The sequence below is a fragment of the Ictidomys tridecemlineatus genome, chromosome 10 (assembly GCF_052094955.1).
Source record: "Ictidomys tridecemlineatus isolate mIctTri1 chromosome 10, mIctTri1.hap1, whole genome shotgun sequence".
Taxonomy (NCBI): Eukaryota; Metazoa; Chordata; class Mammalia; order Rodentia; family Sciuridae; genus Ictidomys; species Ictidomys tridecemlineatus.
Genome location: NC_135486.1, coordinates 22919242 through 22933371, shown reverse-complemented (window position 1 = coordinate 22933371; position 14130 = coordinate 22919242). Strand labels below are relative to the sequence as shown.

Here is a 14130-nt window from a genome sequence, read left to right as displayed (position 1 = left end):
GCACCATAGAACAATGGAACAGATCATTAACAACCAGGGCACCTTATTCTCTACTTGCTTATATAAACTTACCAGGGTCAAATTTTTAAAGTGAAGATGGAAAAAAGTGTGGCAGCATGTCTCAAGCTACTCTCCTTGTCAGTGATTACTAATAGCCAAATTAACTTTAAAATTGGCCAGGTAATGTTAAGGATGGCCTTAGGCTTGAGCCTAAGCAACTCCATTTTAAAATTCCAGTTTGAAACCTGCAGTCTCAACAGGTATGCCTAAAGGAGCCCTCCAGTAAGACCCTCAGGAACAAACAAGTCACTTCTCCCCACCCTGACAAACTCAGAGTAAAGTCTCTGGCATGTAGTCCTCGCCCCATAAAGGGGAAAGGCAAAAATATCAGGGTGAAGATCACCAGACCATATACTTTAACCCCAGGGTAAATGACCTCACTGAGAGACCTGCAGCAACTGATAGGGATTAAAAGGGTGGTCAAAGCTTCAAAATTTAGTATAAATGAAGGAGCAAATGAATAGACATTCAGCCAGCCAACACTGATGCTCTCACGATGGAGAACCTATTGAGGACCTAGATTGACACCCTAACCCTTCTCATCAGCTTGATCCTCTGCCAGTCTCAAACTCTATAGCAGCCTCTTAACTCTGGTGAGAAAAGGACTTCTCCTCAGCCAGCAGTCAGCTCCTCCCCAGAAGCCTGCCGTGGTTCCTGATCTGATCACCACAGTCTGAATGAGTGTGCATCTGCTGGACTTAAAGCCAAAAGGCTTGAGACTTTTGATCTGAGACTTAGCATGCAGAGGGAATGTCTATCATGAGCCTGCTGTGATTAAGTGTGCCTGCAGTGCTTAGAATTAATCTAGAATTGTTTGCTGTGAACTGATTATGTCTATTGCAGTGCCTAGCATTAAGGATTGTAATTTTCTTTTTTTTTTTTAAAAGAAAGAGTGAGAGAGAGAGAGAGAGAGAGAGAGAGAGAGAGAGAGAGAGAGAGAGAGAGAGAGAATTTTTTAAAAAATATTTATTATTTAGTATTTGGCGGACACAACATCTTTGTCTGTATGTGGTGCTGAGGATTGGACCCGGGCCGCATGCATGCCAGGCGAGCGCGCTACCGCTTGAGCCACATCCCCAGCCCCTAATTTTCTTGATTAAGAACCTACAGAGAACTGGGGATATCCCTCAGATGGTAGAGTGCTTGTCTTGCATGGACAAGGCCCTGGGTTCAATCCCCAGCACCACAAACAAACAAGAACCTACAGAGTGAAAATGTATTGAGTGATTTGAGTGAATAAAGCATTGACAAAGGCAGAAGCGTCTGGAAATTCTTTATCTCTCCCTCTCCACTGGGTTAAGTTGCACCTTTTGCCATGGGACAGTAATATGACACTGTGGTATAATAAAGAACATCTGGTCTTTGTACTTGGTTCCTGGTAGGCTCTCAAAAACCCCTGGAATTTCCTGAGTGTAGGAGTCTTTGTTATACTAACAAAGTGACTCACTGTGGGCTCTAAAGTTGTACCCTTTATAATAAAACTGCACTCCTAAGTCTATCACTGTTGAATAAATTACATGAGTCATTCTAATGAATTAATCTTGAAAGTTTTGTGGAAACCTTGAATTTGTAGTTGGCAGGGTAAAAGTGTGGGTAGCTGGGGAATCCACCTGCAACTGGTATCTCAATCAAGGGAAGTTTTAAGGACTTTGCCTTTTTACTTGTGGAATGTGATACTAATTCCAGGTAGTTAGTATCAGAATTGAACTGAACTGCAGAACAAGGTGTCAAGAGAATTGGTATTAGAATACAGAACCAAAGGCACAAGTAACAAAAGAAAAAAACAAACTGGACTTTATCAAAATTTAAAACTCACTTTTCAAGGGACACTACAAAGAAAACAATACAATAACCCATGGAACAGAGAAAGTGTTTCCTAATCATAGGTATATATAAAATATATAAATAACACAATTGTAACTCAATTAAACAGGCAAAGGTTTTGGACAGTTATTTCTCCAAAGATGTGCAAATGGTCAAAAGAATCTGAACATATAATTCTCCAAATATATCCAATGAACAAAGATATATGATGAAGATCATCAATCATCAGTATACATAAATCAAAACCACAATGATAAGCTGATGCGTATAATCCCAGCCACCAGCCTCAGCAAAAGCAAAGCGCTAAGCAACTCAATGAGAACCTATCTCTATATAAAATACAAAATAGGGCTGGGGATGTGTATAGCTCAGTGGTTGAATGCCCTGGTTCAATCCCTGGTAACCCCCACCTCCATTTAAAAAAAAAAAAAAACCCACAGTTATAGGCTGGGGGTATAGCTCATGTGAAGCACTTATCTAGCATTAGTAAGGCCCTGGGACTGATCGTCAGCACTGCAAAACAAAACCACAATGAGGTACCACTTCACATCCACTAGGATGGCTATCCTCAAAAGGACAATATTTTAAGTGTTGGTAAAAATTTAGAAATTGAAACCCTCTTATGCCACTGCGACTAGTTGGAATATAAATCATGCAGGCACTGTTTTAATTTTTTTTTATTTTATTTTAAAGTCTGGTTACTAAAAAAAAAGTCTGGTAGTTCCTCAAAAGTTTATATATGGTTTCCATATGACCAAGAGATTCAAGAGAAATGAAAATGTGTGTCCCTACAAAAACTTGTAGACAAATGTTCTTATCAAAATCATGTAATAGACAAAACACAGAAACAAACCAAATCATGATCAACTGAGAAAAGATTAAAACAGTGGTATATCCATACAATGGACTATTATTTTGCAATTAAAAGGGATTCAGTACTGATACATGCTAAAACTTGAACAAAGCTTGAAAACATGTTACTTGAATAAAGCCAGTCACAAAAGGCTATGTGTTCCATTTATATGAGATTGAATAAGCAAATTCATAGATTTAAAAAAAAAACAAAACATTAAGAGTTACCAGAAGCTAGGGGCAGGGAAAACTGGGGGGAGACTGCTAACAGAGGAATTTCTATTGAGGTGTTGGAAATGTTTTGAAATAAGATATTGGTGATGGTTGCATAATTCTACGAATATATTAAAAACCATCACTGCGCTCTTACTCTTACTCTCTTGCACTCCGGCTCTCCCTCTCTCTCTTACTCTCCCCTTTCTCTCCACCCACTCTCCTTTCTCTCTCCCCCTCCTCTCTCTCACATCCTCCTCTCCTCTCCTCTTCTCTCTCTCTCCCGCCTTCTCTTCTGTGACTGACCGCTACGGTCCTGCTAATAAAATCTTGGACAGGTAAACGGTTGTTTTGGCTTATTGAGTTTACGGAGCTTTTCCATCGTCCCTTACATTGGTGCTGAAACCTGGGACCGGGATCCTTGTCGCTCAAAGTGGAACCCCGTTCCCAAATTCCGAGCCCAACCATTCCTGTCGTAGTCCACTCCTCTGATCGCCTGCCTGACATCCACCACCGGCCTGCAGACTGTTGCAGGGTACATTCATGGACTTCTCCCCAGAGGAAATCCATGTCTTCAGTGCATGGATATGGGGCCTCCTGGCTCTTCTTCTCCAACCAACTGACCTCCCTCCCTCCCTCTAAACGCCGCCCTTACTCAGCAGGAAGTAGCCAGATTGATTACGACACCCCCAAACCAAAACAAAAAAGGGAGGAATGTTGGTAAAGATGGCACCCGGAGTGCTTCTCTTCTGGGAACTCAGGTCCATGACGCACTGAATGGTGCGCGAACCATCACCTCCAATCACTGTGAATGGTGCGAACTTTGAATGGTGCACCTCCAATCCCTGAAGTGGTGCAAACTCTTGGCCAATGAAGAAGTACCAGCTCACTCGCCTTGCTCCTCCTCATCCTGTGTTAAGCCCATAAATATCAACACCCTGTTTGTGGTCCCTCTCTTACTCTCTTTCTCTCCCTCTCTCTCTTACTCTCCCCTCTCTCTCCATCCCCTCTCCTTTCTCTCTCTCCCCCCTCTTCCCCCTCTTTTCTCTCTCTCTCTTTCTCCCTCCCCCCTTCTCTTCTGAGACTGGCCACTACGGTCCTGCTAATAAAATCTTGGACAGGTTAAAAAAAAAAAAAAAACCATCACCGCACTGGATACTTTAAAATAATGTACTTCATGACTTGGGGATTATATCCTAAACCTTTTTATTAGGAAAATAGAAATTAAATATTGGCTAAGTGAAATGTATGGCAAAGTTATCAAACTATCAAAGTGGAAAGCAGCAGAAAAATCATTATGCAAAAGTGATATTTAGCCTTATACTTCTTATATTTGACTTTAGAAAGCAATATGAGATACATACAGACATACATAGCAATATAATTTTTTCTTTTTTATGCTATCATCATATCCTTCACAAAAGGCTTAAGTTCCATTGCCAGTGGTTTAGAATGCAGTAGGTCAGGGAGTGAGGTCAGAGACTAGTCAGGAGTTAATCTACTTCTGAGGTGTTGTAAATCCAAATTAACAGCAGAAATATAGTTATTCTTTGGTCTGTCCTAATCTCTTATACCTACCACTCTGAAGGATCTAAAACAGCTGAATTCATTAAACCTCTAAAAAGTTAAAATCTTGGGGAGAAGTTAAATCACAATTCTATTAAAAATATGACCACATTTTAAATCAATTACGAATGTCTTATATTCTGGCTATTTCTGTCTTGATTTAATTTAGAATGCAGAATAAATGCTAGTAGAACACACTATGTAATAGCATTTCCTTCAGCTTCATTCATTAGAAATACAATACACATAGTGTCTTTTACCAGTAACTAATTAAAAATCACAATTTTTTCTTGAGTTTAATAGTTAAATATCTTTCTCTCTCTCTCTCTCTCTTTTTTTTTTTTTTTTTGGTACTGGGGAGTAAATCCAGGGGTGCTTAACTCTTGAACCACAACTCCAGCCCTTTTTTGTATTACAGACAAGGTCTCACTGAGTTACTTAAAGCCTTGTTAAATTGCTGAGGCTGGCTTTGACCTTGCGATTGGATCCTCCTGCTTCAGCCTCCTGAGTCCCTGGAGGTGAATGTCTTTTAATCTGTTACTTAAAAATGTTAACTTTCACACCAAGAAGTCAAACAAATTTACAGTTTATTCCTTTTATTATTTATTTATTTATTTATTTTTATTCCTTTTAAAATGTAGTTAAGACTGACATTTGTAATTGTAATCATTAAAAAATAAAACATGTATATAAATACACACACATACACTATGAAAACTAGGGCCACATATTCAAATGCCTCTACCATACAGACAGGAAACAGAAATAAGTGGATTAAATCAAAGGGAATGCAATAGGAACTGGTAAGGAATTGCAGCAAATGCGTCATCATTGTAGTCTAAACAAAGATGTCAACTGGTTGCCAGATCTCATTTTTCTCCAGATTTAGAAATACGGCTTTTTATGTGAACTCTCAGTATTAAATGTCAACACAACTGAAGAAATCATTAATAGGTATGGTTCATAAGGAAATAAGGCTAGACTTATGGGACTCAAAATTTTCCAAATAAATATCTTAAGTGCAGATTTTGAGTACACTAACCTGTGGGTAGTGTCTAGGTAGCAAATTCCAGCTTCAAAAAAGTATTTGTCAATAATACATCATATAGCTGGGTGATGTGGCAAACGCCTGTAATCTTCAGCGGCTCTGGAAGCTGAGGCAGGAGGACCCTGAGCTCAAAGCCAGCCTCAGCAATGGCAAGGCACTAAGCAACTCATTGAGACCCTGTCTCTAAAATACAAATAGGGCTGGATGTGGCTCAGTGGTTCCCCAGCATATGCGCGCGCGCGCACGCACACACACACACACACACACACACACACACAAAAAAAAAACAACAACAACAAAAAAAACCAACCAAAACAAACAAACAAATCATAGACTTTGGCTTCTGCTCCACAATATACTCACGCTTGTTTTACAAAAGCTGTTCTTTCGTTCTGTAAAATTTACCATGAGTTTTGCAGCTTCACACAAATTCTGTAGCACAATCCTCCCTAACTCAAGGGTTAGAGAAGGAAGGAGTCAAGAGTTCTATCCACTAAAGCACCCTCCCCTCCAAGCCAAAGGCCTGTCTTGGAAAATGCTTTTAAGGAATGAAGCACACACATATTCAAGACTTTAATACTACAGTACCTTGTAAGAACCTGATGAATGAGGGTGATTCAGTTAAAGTAGCCATTTTTTGTTCCATTCTTCTTCTAGTTTTAGAATCATCCCAAATGTTTTAGATTAATAGGCTATATGTTTTAAAACATAATTTTCCTTAGAGGCATCGCATCCCCTTGCACCAGTCTATCATCCCCATGAGCTTTAGAAGAGATGTCTCTCCTCTCCCCCATTATTTGTTAGTCGGAGATTTTAATATCAGAAATATTCAAAGTCAAATTGGTAGGTAACAGGTTTTATTTAAAGCCAGCTTTGAAAGAAGACACGAGAAAATTGTTTTAAAAGTTCTATCTTCCCAGTCCCTGAAGGTGAGCAGAACTTTTGGAGGGAGGCAGGGAAGAAGAGAGTGCAAAATAAGACAAAAGGCAGGAAACGTACATATGCAAATTTAGTTAGCGTGTGTTAGACCCGAGGAGGGGGCAATTTTTGCACTCAGCTTCTTTGGCGCCGGCAAAAAAAGGTTAGGGGTTTCAGTCCTTCAGTTTCCTTTCTGAGCATGAGAAAGTTTGGTCTTAATTCATAGGGGGACCCCCCCAAAAAAAATTCAGTGTTTCATTTTCTCTAAGATAAATTCGCCTTCTGTCTTCCTACAAAGCACCTTCTTCCAAAACCCAGAATCCAAGACAACGCCTCTGCGCGCAGAAGCAGCGGGAGGAGGAGAAAGAGGAGGAGTGAAGCCGGACCTCTAGACGCCGGCCTGTGGGAGCTATGCATGTACAGACTCGAGCAATCCCGGATTCGGAAAGGACCCGCCCTTCGGAGCGTCCAGGCCGAGCCCAAAGAGAACGCTCCAGAGCGATGCTGGTTCGCTACCCAGAGTGTGAAGCAGGGAGGGAGAGAACGATGGTTGGCGAAGTGTCTGCCCCGGCCTCTGCAGCTAGGATGGAGGACCGGTCAGACCCTGCGCGTCCCGGGGTTGCTCAGACCGCACAAAGGGCCTTCAGCTGCCAGCCCCCGCCCGCAATTTCCTTACCTGTGCCTGGCGGCCGACCCTCGGGACCCTCAGGGCCGCCAGAAGAAGCCCTGCGTAGCACTGAGAAAAAAACCAAAAGCAGCAGAAGGACTAGCAGCCACAGCCCGACAAACACCACCAGGACTTCTACGTTCGGTTCTCCGGAGCGAGCCCCGCCCCTCTTCCCCTGCACCGCCCTCCCTCCAGACGGCGAGGATCCCGGATGTTACCTCCTCCGGCGCTCTGAATCTCCGCCCTTTCTCCTCAGGTCCCCGCCCCTTTCGAACGTGCTGCTGGTTCCCGCGAGGCCTAGAGTTTCGATGTCTCCTGGGTGGCTAGAGCGTCTTCTTGCGCTGGGTCGCGCTGCAGGTGACGGCGCCCGGAGGCTGTCGGGAAGTAGGCGGGGTGACGTGTGGTTGACGAGCTCGGCGGCGGGTTTGCTGAGATCTGTGGCCGGCGGCAGCTGGTGCGGGGGGCTGCCGAGAACGCGAGGTGGAGTGGGGCGGTGTGTGGCCGGGGCCATGACGGGCAATGCCGGGGAGTGGTGCCTCATGGAAAGCGACCCCGGAGTCTTCACCGAGCTCATTAAAGGATTCGGTGAGAACCAAAGGGACCGTCCTGGGCCGGGGGGGGGGTCACGGGAGGAGGCCCAAGCTGGGCATGGAGTGGACACCTGCGGCCACCGCCGCCCAGCTTCTGAACAGAAATGACTTCAGGAACCTGGAGTCCGGGAGGGGGAATTTAGGGCTTGTGCTGCGTCGTCCTTCAGGGGCAGTCGTGTTTCCACAGTCATCTTGAGAGCCACACCACGAGGGCAAGGATCGTGCCTATGTTGTGCACTGCTGTATGCTCAGGAATCGGTAGGGCCTTCCCGCCCCAATTCTTTATGCACCTGTCCTTCCCTTTCCACTGTTTTCTCTGCGGAGCCTCCCTGTCCCAGGGCAGTGTGGTCAGGTGCATCACTTAGGCCATCAGCCCTATTGAAGAAGCCAGTCCAGGGTGTGTCTTCAGGGTGGTGTCCCAGGCCCAAGCCGCTCAACAACTCGAGATTCTAGTTACTCAAAGCAGAACACCTTAACTCTTACACACACGCTGACTGCGTGGACCTGACAGACTACTTCTCTGGTTCTTTTGCTCCCTGGGCATTTTTGGCTTCCGGTGAAGTGAGCTTTCTTGATGTAGTGCTCTACATTAGAGGCCACATGCTTTCCTCATAATTTCTTTCTAGTTTTATTCATTTTCTTCCATACTACTCAGCATATACTTCCATACTTTTTATCCTTCCCTCTCAATTGTTCCCACCCTCTTTTTTGGGAAAATAAGTTCATATTTGTTACATTTCCTCAAGTATTATTTAGAACCATTATGTTAAAACTTGTATTCAGGACAGAAATTAAATGTCAATGTAGTACATAGCTGAATATTTGGAATATCATTTTTCTAGCACATGTTCAACTATTATATCTCAGGCACACTGGTAAGGATTGGGAGTTGTTAATGTGAATAATCTGACTGCTATTCTGAACAACTGACAAACTCCTATGGTGTCTTAATTGCTATGCCAAGAATATTCACAAACTAAGAACACAGGTCATGAAGAGCACAGACAGAAGAGAAGCATAAACTGATGGTGTTATTTGTATATGGAGTAGGGAACAGCTAGCAAAGTGACTAAAATATGATGTAATGGTCAGGGAAAGTATTTGAATCTGAAGCTGATCAGGTAAACTGAGGCCATATTGTGTGCCATATAGTATAGTCTGGTTGCCCTATAGTCACTGGGGGCTTACTGTCAAAGATCTATGAATGAAGTTCGAATATATTCAAATGAAATTATTTTTATAATTAAGGTTTACTATGCTTGTGGAGTGCAGAGCAAAGTAGAATGAAGTGAGTGAAGGACAGTTGAGGTGATTGGCTTGACCATTGACTTTAGATGAAAAAGTAGTGAGATAGGAGAACATAGATTCAATAAATTTGCTGTGTTTAAACCACTAGTTGCATGTGGAAATGCCTTCTCCGCTTTGTGGAGGAGGAGTACATCCATTACATGCTACATTCAAAAAAGGAATTCTCAGGGCTGCCAACCTTAAAGTACAGGTTGAGTGGTAGTATATTTCTCCTACATGAAAAGAAAAAATCAGCTTTGGGCGCTGGTGGAGACGATTACAAAAGAGCAGACATGAAGGACAAGAAAACAAGATCAGTTTTGGACATAACACTGATGTGTGCAAGTGTAGCCATAAAGTTTACATTCAAAAGCTTAACTGTTGTGACATGTTAAAGTTGACTTTCAGAAATATGGTGCTAGGTAATTTTATTTTAAAATCAGTTCAGTCCAGCATCAGCTATTGTTTCAATTTCATATGTGCAAAAATCTTAGAATTTAAAAATGATTTAAATAAAGTCATGCATCAGAGAGTGATATATAAATCCACTTTTATAAGCACACATGAAAAAAATAACTGTTGATGGATTGGCTCCATTAGCAAAAGAATTTTACAAAAAAATTAGATACTTCAAAGAAAAAAATCCAATTTTTCAAATCATTTTCATTTTTTTCCCATTCAATTCATCAATTAAAAAAACTTTGGTGGAGCATAGTGGCACATTCCTGTAAACCTAGTGACTTGGGAGGCTGAGGTGGGATAATCTCAAGTTCAAAGCCAGCCTTAGCAACTTAGCAAGGCACTTAGCAACTTAGTGAGACCCTGTCTCAAAATAAAAATACATCACTGGGAATGTAGCTCAGTGGCAAAGCACCCCTGGATTCAATTCCCAGTACCAAAAAACCCCTCTAAGCTTTTGGGATTTAACTGTTTTGAAAGTGAAACATATGATTATATTGTGAATGCTGTTGCAAATTCATTTTGAAAGTTCATCATTAGAGAGGAAATTATTTGTGGAAGCAGTGAATATATAAATATAAATTTTAGTGAAATGTAGTATCATAGTAAAACAAAGATTTTATTTTAACTAAGACATAAGTAATACCAACTCTGCAAATTAAAAAAAAAAAAATGTTGGGCTGGGGATATGGCTCAAGCGGTAGCGCGCTCGCCTGGCATGCGTGCGGCCCGGGTTCGATCCTTAGCACCACATACCAACAAAGATGTTGTGTCCGCCGAGAACTAAAAAATAAATATTAAAAATTCTCTCTCTCTCTCTCTCTCTCTCCTCTCTCACTCTCTCTTTAAAAAAAAAAAAAATGTAGCCAGGCTTGGTGACCTGTAATCCCAGTGGTTTGGGAGGCTGAGACAGGAGGATCGTGAGTTCAAAAAGCAAGGCTCTAAGCAACTCAGACTCTGTTTCTAAATAAAATATAAAATGCAAAGTAGGGCTGGGGATGTGACTCAGTGGTCAATTGCTCCTAAGTTCAATCTCCAGTACCCTACACCCCATACCCCCCAAAAATGGAAAAATAAAACCAAAATCATTCTATAAGGGCAGATATTACCTTGCCCAAACCAGACTATAGGAAAAGGAAACTGTAAACCTGAATCCATAGTCAACTTAAATGTAAAGATTTCAAACAAAACAGGAGAAACCCATTGAGAATTGTTTCCCACCAAAATTTATAATTCCTTTCTACCCCAAATCAGTATTCCTTCAGACACTTAGATTAGTGTGACCTGACCAGCATGATCAATACCAAATCTGTTAATATCTTGTAGTATGTACAAGAGACAAATTTTGTGTTGGCCTTTCCGTTTGGTTCAGAATATTAACCCAGGTATAGCAGGGTGGATTAGTGATTTTTTTTTCACCCCATTTTGGCATGACAGCAATTCTGGAGTAATTTCATCATTAATAACAACTGACCTATTCATTAATGCAGATCCAAATGACCTTTGAGTCTAAGATGGTATTTTATTAAGAGGAAAGCTTATCATAATCACTTCTTTTTTGGGTACAGGGGATTGAACCAGGGACACTTTAGCACTGAGCTATATCCCCCAGTCCTTTTATTTATTTAATTATATTTCTTAAAAATATATTTTTTAGTTGTAGCTGGACACAGTACCTTTATTTTCTTTACTTATTATTTTTATGTGTGCTTAGGATTGAAGCCAGGGCCTTGCGACGTAGTAGGTGAATGCTCTGCTGCTGAGCCACAACCCCAGCCTCATATTTATTTAATTGAGACATGGACTCACTAAGTTGTAAGGCTGCCCATGATCCTCCTGCCTCAGTCTCCTAAGTTCTGGGATTTCGGGCATGTGCCACCACACCCGGTGTATTTCCTAAGGTGTATTTCATTTTGTTTTGAATAGAGGCAAATTAAGATCTGGATTTCATACAAGAAATAAAAAGTATATAGTCTTGGAGGTTCACGAGTGTTGATTATAATTGTTGGGCCCCCCCAAATGGGATCAGTTCAGTTGAGTGTCTCATTTTGTTTTGAGGATAGAAGCAAATTAAGATCTGGATTTCACACAAGAAGCAAAAAGTATATAGTCTTGGAGGTTCACAAGTGTTGATTATAATTGTTGCCCCCCTCCTCCCCCCCAAATGGGACCAGTTCAGTAGAGTATCTCCAATTTAGGGAAATACCCAATTCAGTTCAAATTATTTTCTAGCCTTGTTTTTGTAGAGGTTGCTTGAGACTGTTAATCAGTTTTTCCTATTTGGTCATATCACCAGCCAAATGGCATTTATCTGCATCATGGGACAACTGAGAAATGGGTTGTGGAAAACATCTGGGTATATTCTTTGTTGGGGATGTAGAGGCTGTGACCATCCTTACTACTTTCGGTAGTCTTGGTAAGGTTAGGGGGATCAAAAATTATCAAAACTGTTGGAAGATAGCATACCTAGCAGTTGATTAAATTTAAGGCTCTGGTGACAGTTTGGGAGAGCTTCCTGCCCCCCCCCAATATTTTCTTTGTGAAGAAGCTTCTAGACTCATTTTTAATTTTTAAAATTGTATTTGTTTATTTTTTCATGTAGTGCTGAGGATTGAACCCAGTGCTTCACATGAGCTAGGCAAGTGCTTTACTACTGAGCCACAACCCCAGCCCTCCAGATTTATTTTTAAGAAAACTTTTTTAAAAAATATGTTTTTAGTTGTCGATGGACCCTTATTTTATTTACTTATATATGTTGTTGAGAATTGACCCAGTGCCTCACTCATGCTAGGCAAGTGCTCTACCACAGAGCTACAACCCCAGTCCAAGGAAACTATTTTTGAAACTAGTTTTAGAACTGTTTATTAGACCCACCAGTATCATCATACAGATGTGTTATTCAGTATATAAATATTTCAAAACTTGTACCATTTTAATTCACTAACCCCTTTTACTTTGGAATACTGACAAAACATAAATCATCCTATTTAAGACCCAGTTTATATAATGAAAGTTTTTTTAAAATCAGTGCTTATAGTAATGCTCATTCTACCTCTGAACTTCTAGACTATGCCCTGTGTACCTTTCATATCTAATATATGCATGCTGTATTGTCCTTGTTTACTAGATTTGTGAGGTTTTTAAGTATTGTTGACAGTAATTTATTAACTTTTGTCCTTGCCATGGCCTAGTATTGTGCTTGGCACACCAAAGATGTTTGGTAAATGCCAATATTTCACTAACTTTAAAAAACCAAAAAAACAAAAAACTTCCTCTCCTCCCTAACTTTTTATTTAATATATAATATTAGGGGGTTTGCATTAAGTTGCTGTGTTTAGTGTTTTATAACCTTAATACCTCACAAGAATTTTGTATATTAGATGAAGCAGGTATAATATCCTTGTTTTATATGTGTATTGAGGAAAAAAATATGTTTTTGCTCAAGGTTAAGAATTTTAGGGCAGTGCTGGGATTAGGACTCAGATCTCTGAAATCATTGCTTATTCTATTTCCATGCTATATTAGGTATTAAATATATGTGTAAGGAGGTAGATGCTAACATTTGAGTACTGTGTTTTCCTTACACTTATTTGTTTGACATGAGATTATTTAAGCATTGTCACAATTTGAAATTCCACTTGTGTAGAATATTTTGGAGTACTTTGATTCTTTTTTATTGTGTTATGATAATAATATACAGTGTTTTAATGTTTGGTCTTTCTTTTTACAATCGATTTCTGATTGCAGTAACCAGTGTTAATAATTGCACAGTGTCCTCTTCCCTCATTGATACTTGTACAGAAATTCAAGTTTATGAGATTCCCCCCTCCCACTTGATTATATGTGAATATCTATCACTCTCAATCTGTTGGTACACATCTAGATTTCTTCCAGTTCTTTTCCACTATAATCTATGTAGTAACTTTTCTAGTACATACTTATTTAATACTAGAGTGAATACTTAATAAATATTTGTCGAACAGAGTTAACTGAAGCACATAATCAGGGATGCCCAAAGTTACATTGTTGGTTGGCCTAACAATTTTTTTAGCTATTTTTTTAAATAGGTGGTTTAAAGGCTTCTCCAGCTCTCAGTTGAAAATAATCTGAAATAGTACAAAGTGCCCAGATTTTTATAAGGGTTTTGATTAGTTTCCTGGCATATGCTAGCCATAGTGAATTTAAGCAAACCACTTTACATCCCCAAAGCATCATTCATTAAATTCTTGCCTTTCCACAGAATAAACTCAGGTCACTAACTTGCCCCAGAAGTATACAAGTATTCAAAGAGGTTTCTTTCCAAAGGAGAGAGGGGAGTCTGGCCTTTCAAAGATTAGAGAAAACATATTAACACACTTTACACATAGGAGATACTGGTAAATAGAGTTGTTTTTCTGTATTGTGATAATTATGCTAGCTAATATTAGACTATACTAGGCACTATGTTAAATATATCTCATGCTTTCTGTCATTTATTCCTCACAGCAAATCTGTGAGTATGGGAAATGGAGAAGTTAAATAATCACATACCTGGTAAACGAAGCAGAAATAATTCAGTCTAGCAATTTGAAGACTCAAGTGTTTATACATGATTACTCTGATACTTGCTGCTACAGTAGTATTTCTCAACTTTGATTGGCACTATT

The 14130-nt window shown here is 40.3% G+C and overlaps 2 protein-coding genes and 1 non-coding gene across 13 annotated transcripts in view; 2 read left to right on the top strand and 1 right to left on the bottom strand.

The window, feature by feature from the left end:
- Positions 1 to 7289, bottom strand: part of Ro60 (Ro60, Y RNA binding protein) — a 35209-nt gene extending 27920 nt beyond the window's left edge. Inside the window, exon 1 of the mRNA XM_078022505.1 lies at positions 7158 to 7289. The gene's annotated coding sequence lies outside the window, so the exon portion shown is untranslated. The remainder of the gene's footprint in view (positions 1 to 7157) is intronic.
- The window catches only part of Uchl5 (ubiquitin C-terminal hydrolase L5), a 43838-nt gene continuing 36631 nt past the window's right edge, over positions 6924 to 14130 (top strand). For 2 of the 11 annotated variants that reach the window (XR_013426449.1, XM_078022508.1), the window contains exon 1: positions 6935 to 7505. Coding sequence is in view for 8 of the 11 variants with exons in the window: in XM_078022508.1 (XP_077878634.1) it covers positions 6983 to 7505 (523 nt within the window). In the remaining 3 variants the exon portion in view is untranslated. The other 9 variants (XM_005335351.5, XM_005335350.5, XR_013426450.1 and 6 more) reach the window with 8 other exon arrangements.
- Positions 9135 to 9266, top strand: LOC120887752 (small nucleolar RNA U109). The gene has a single exon (XR_005731080.1). It is a non-coding gene; the product is annotated as a small nucleolar RNA U109 (small nucleolar RNA).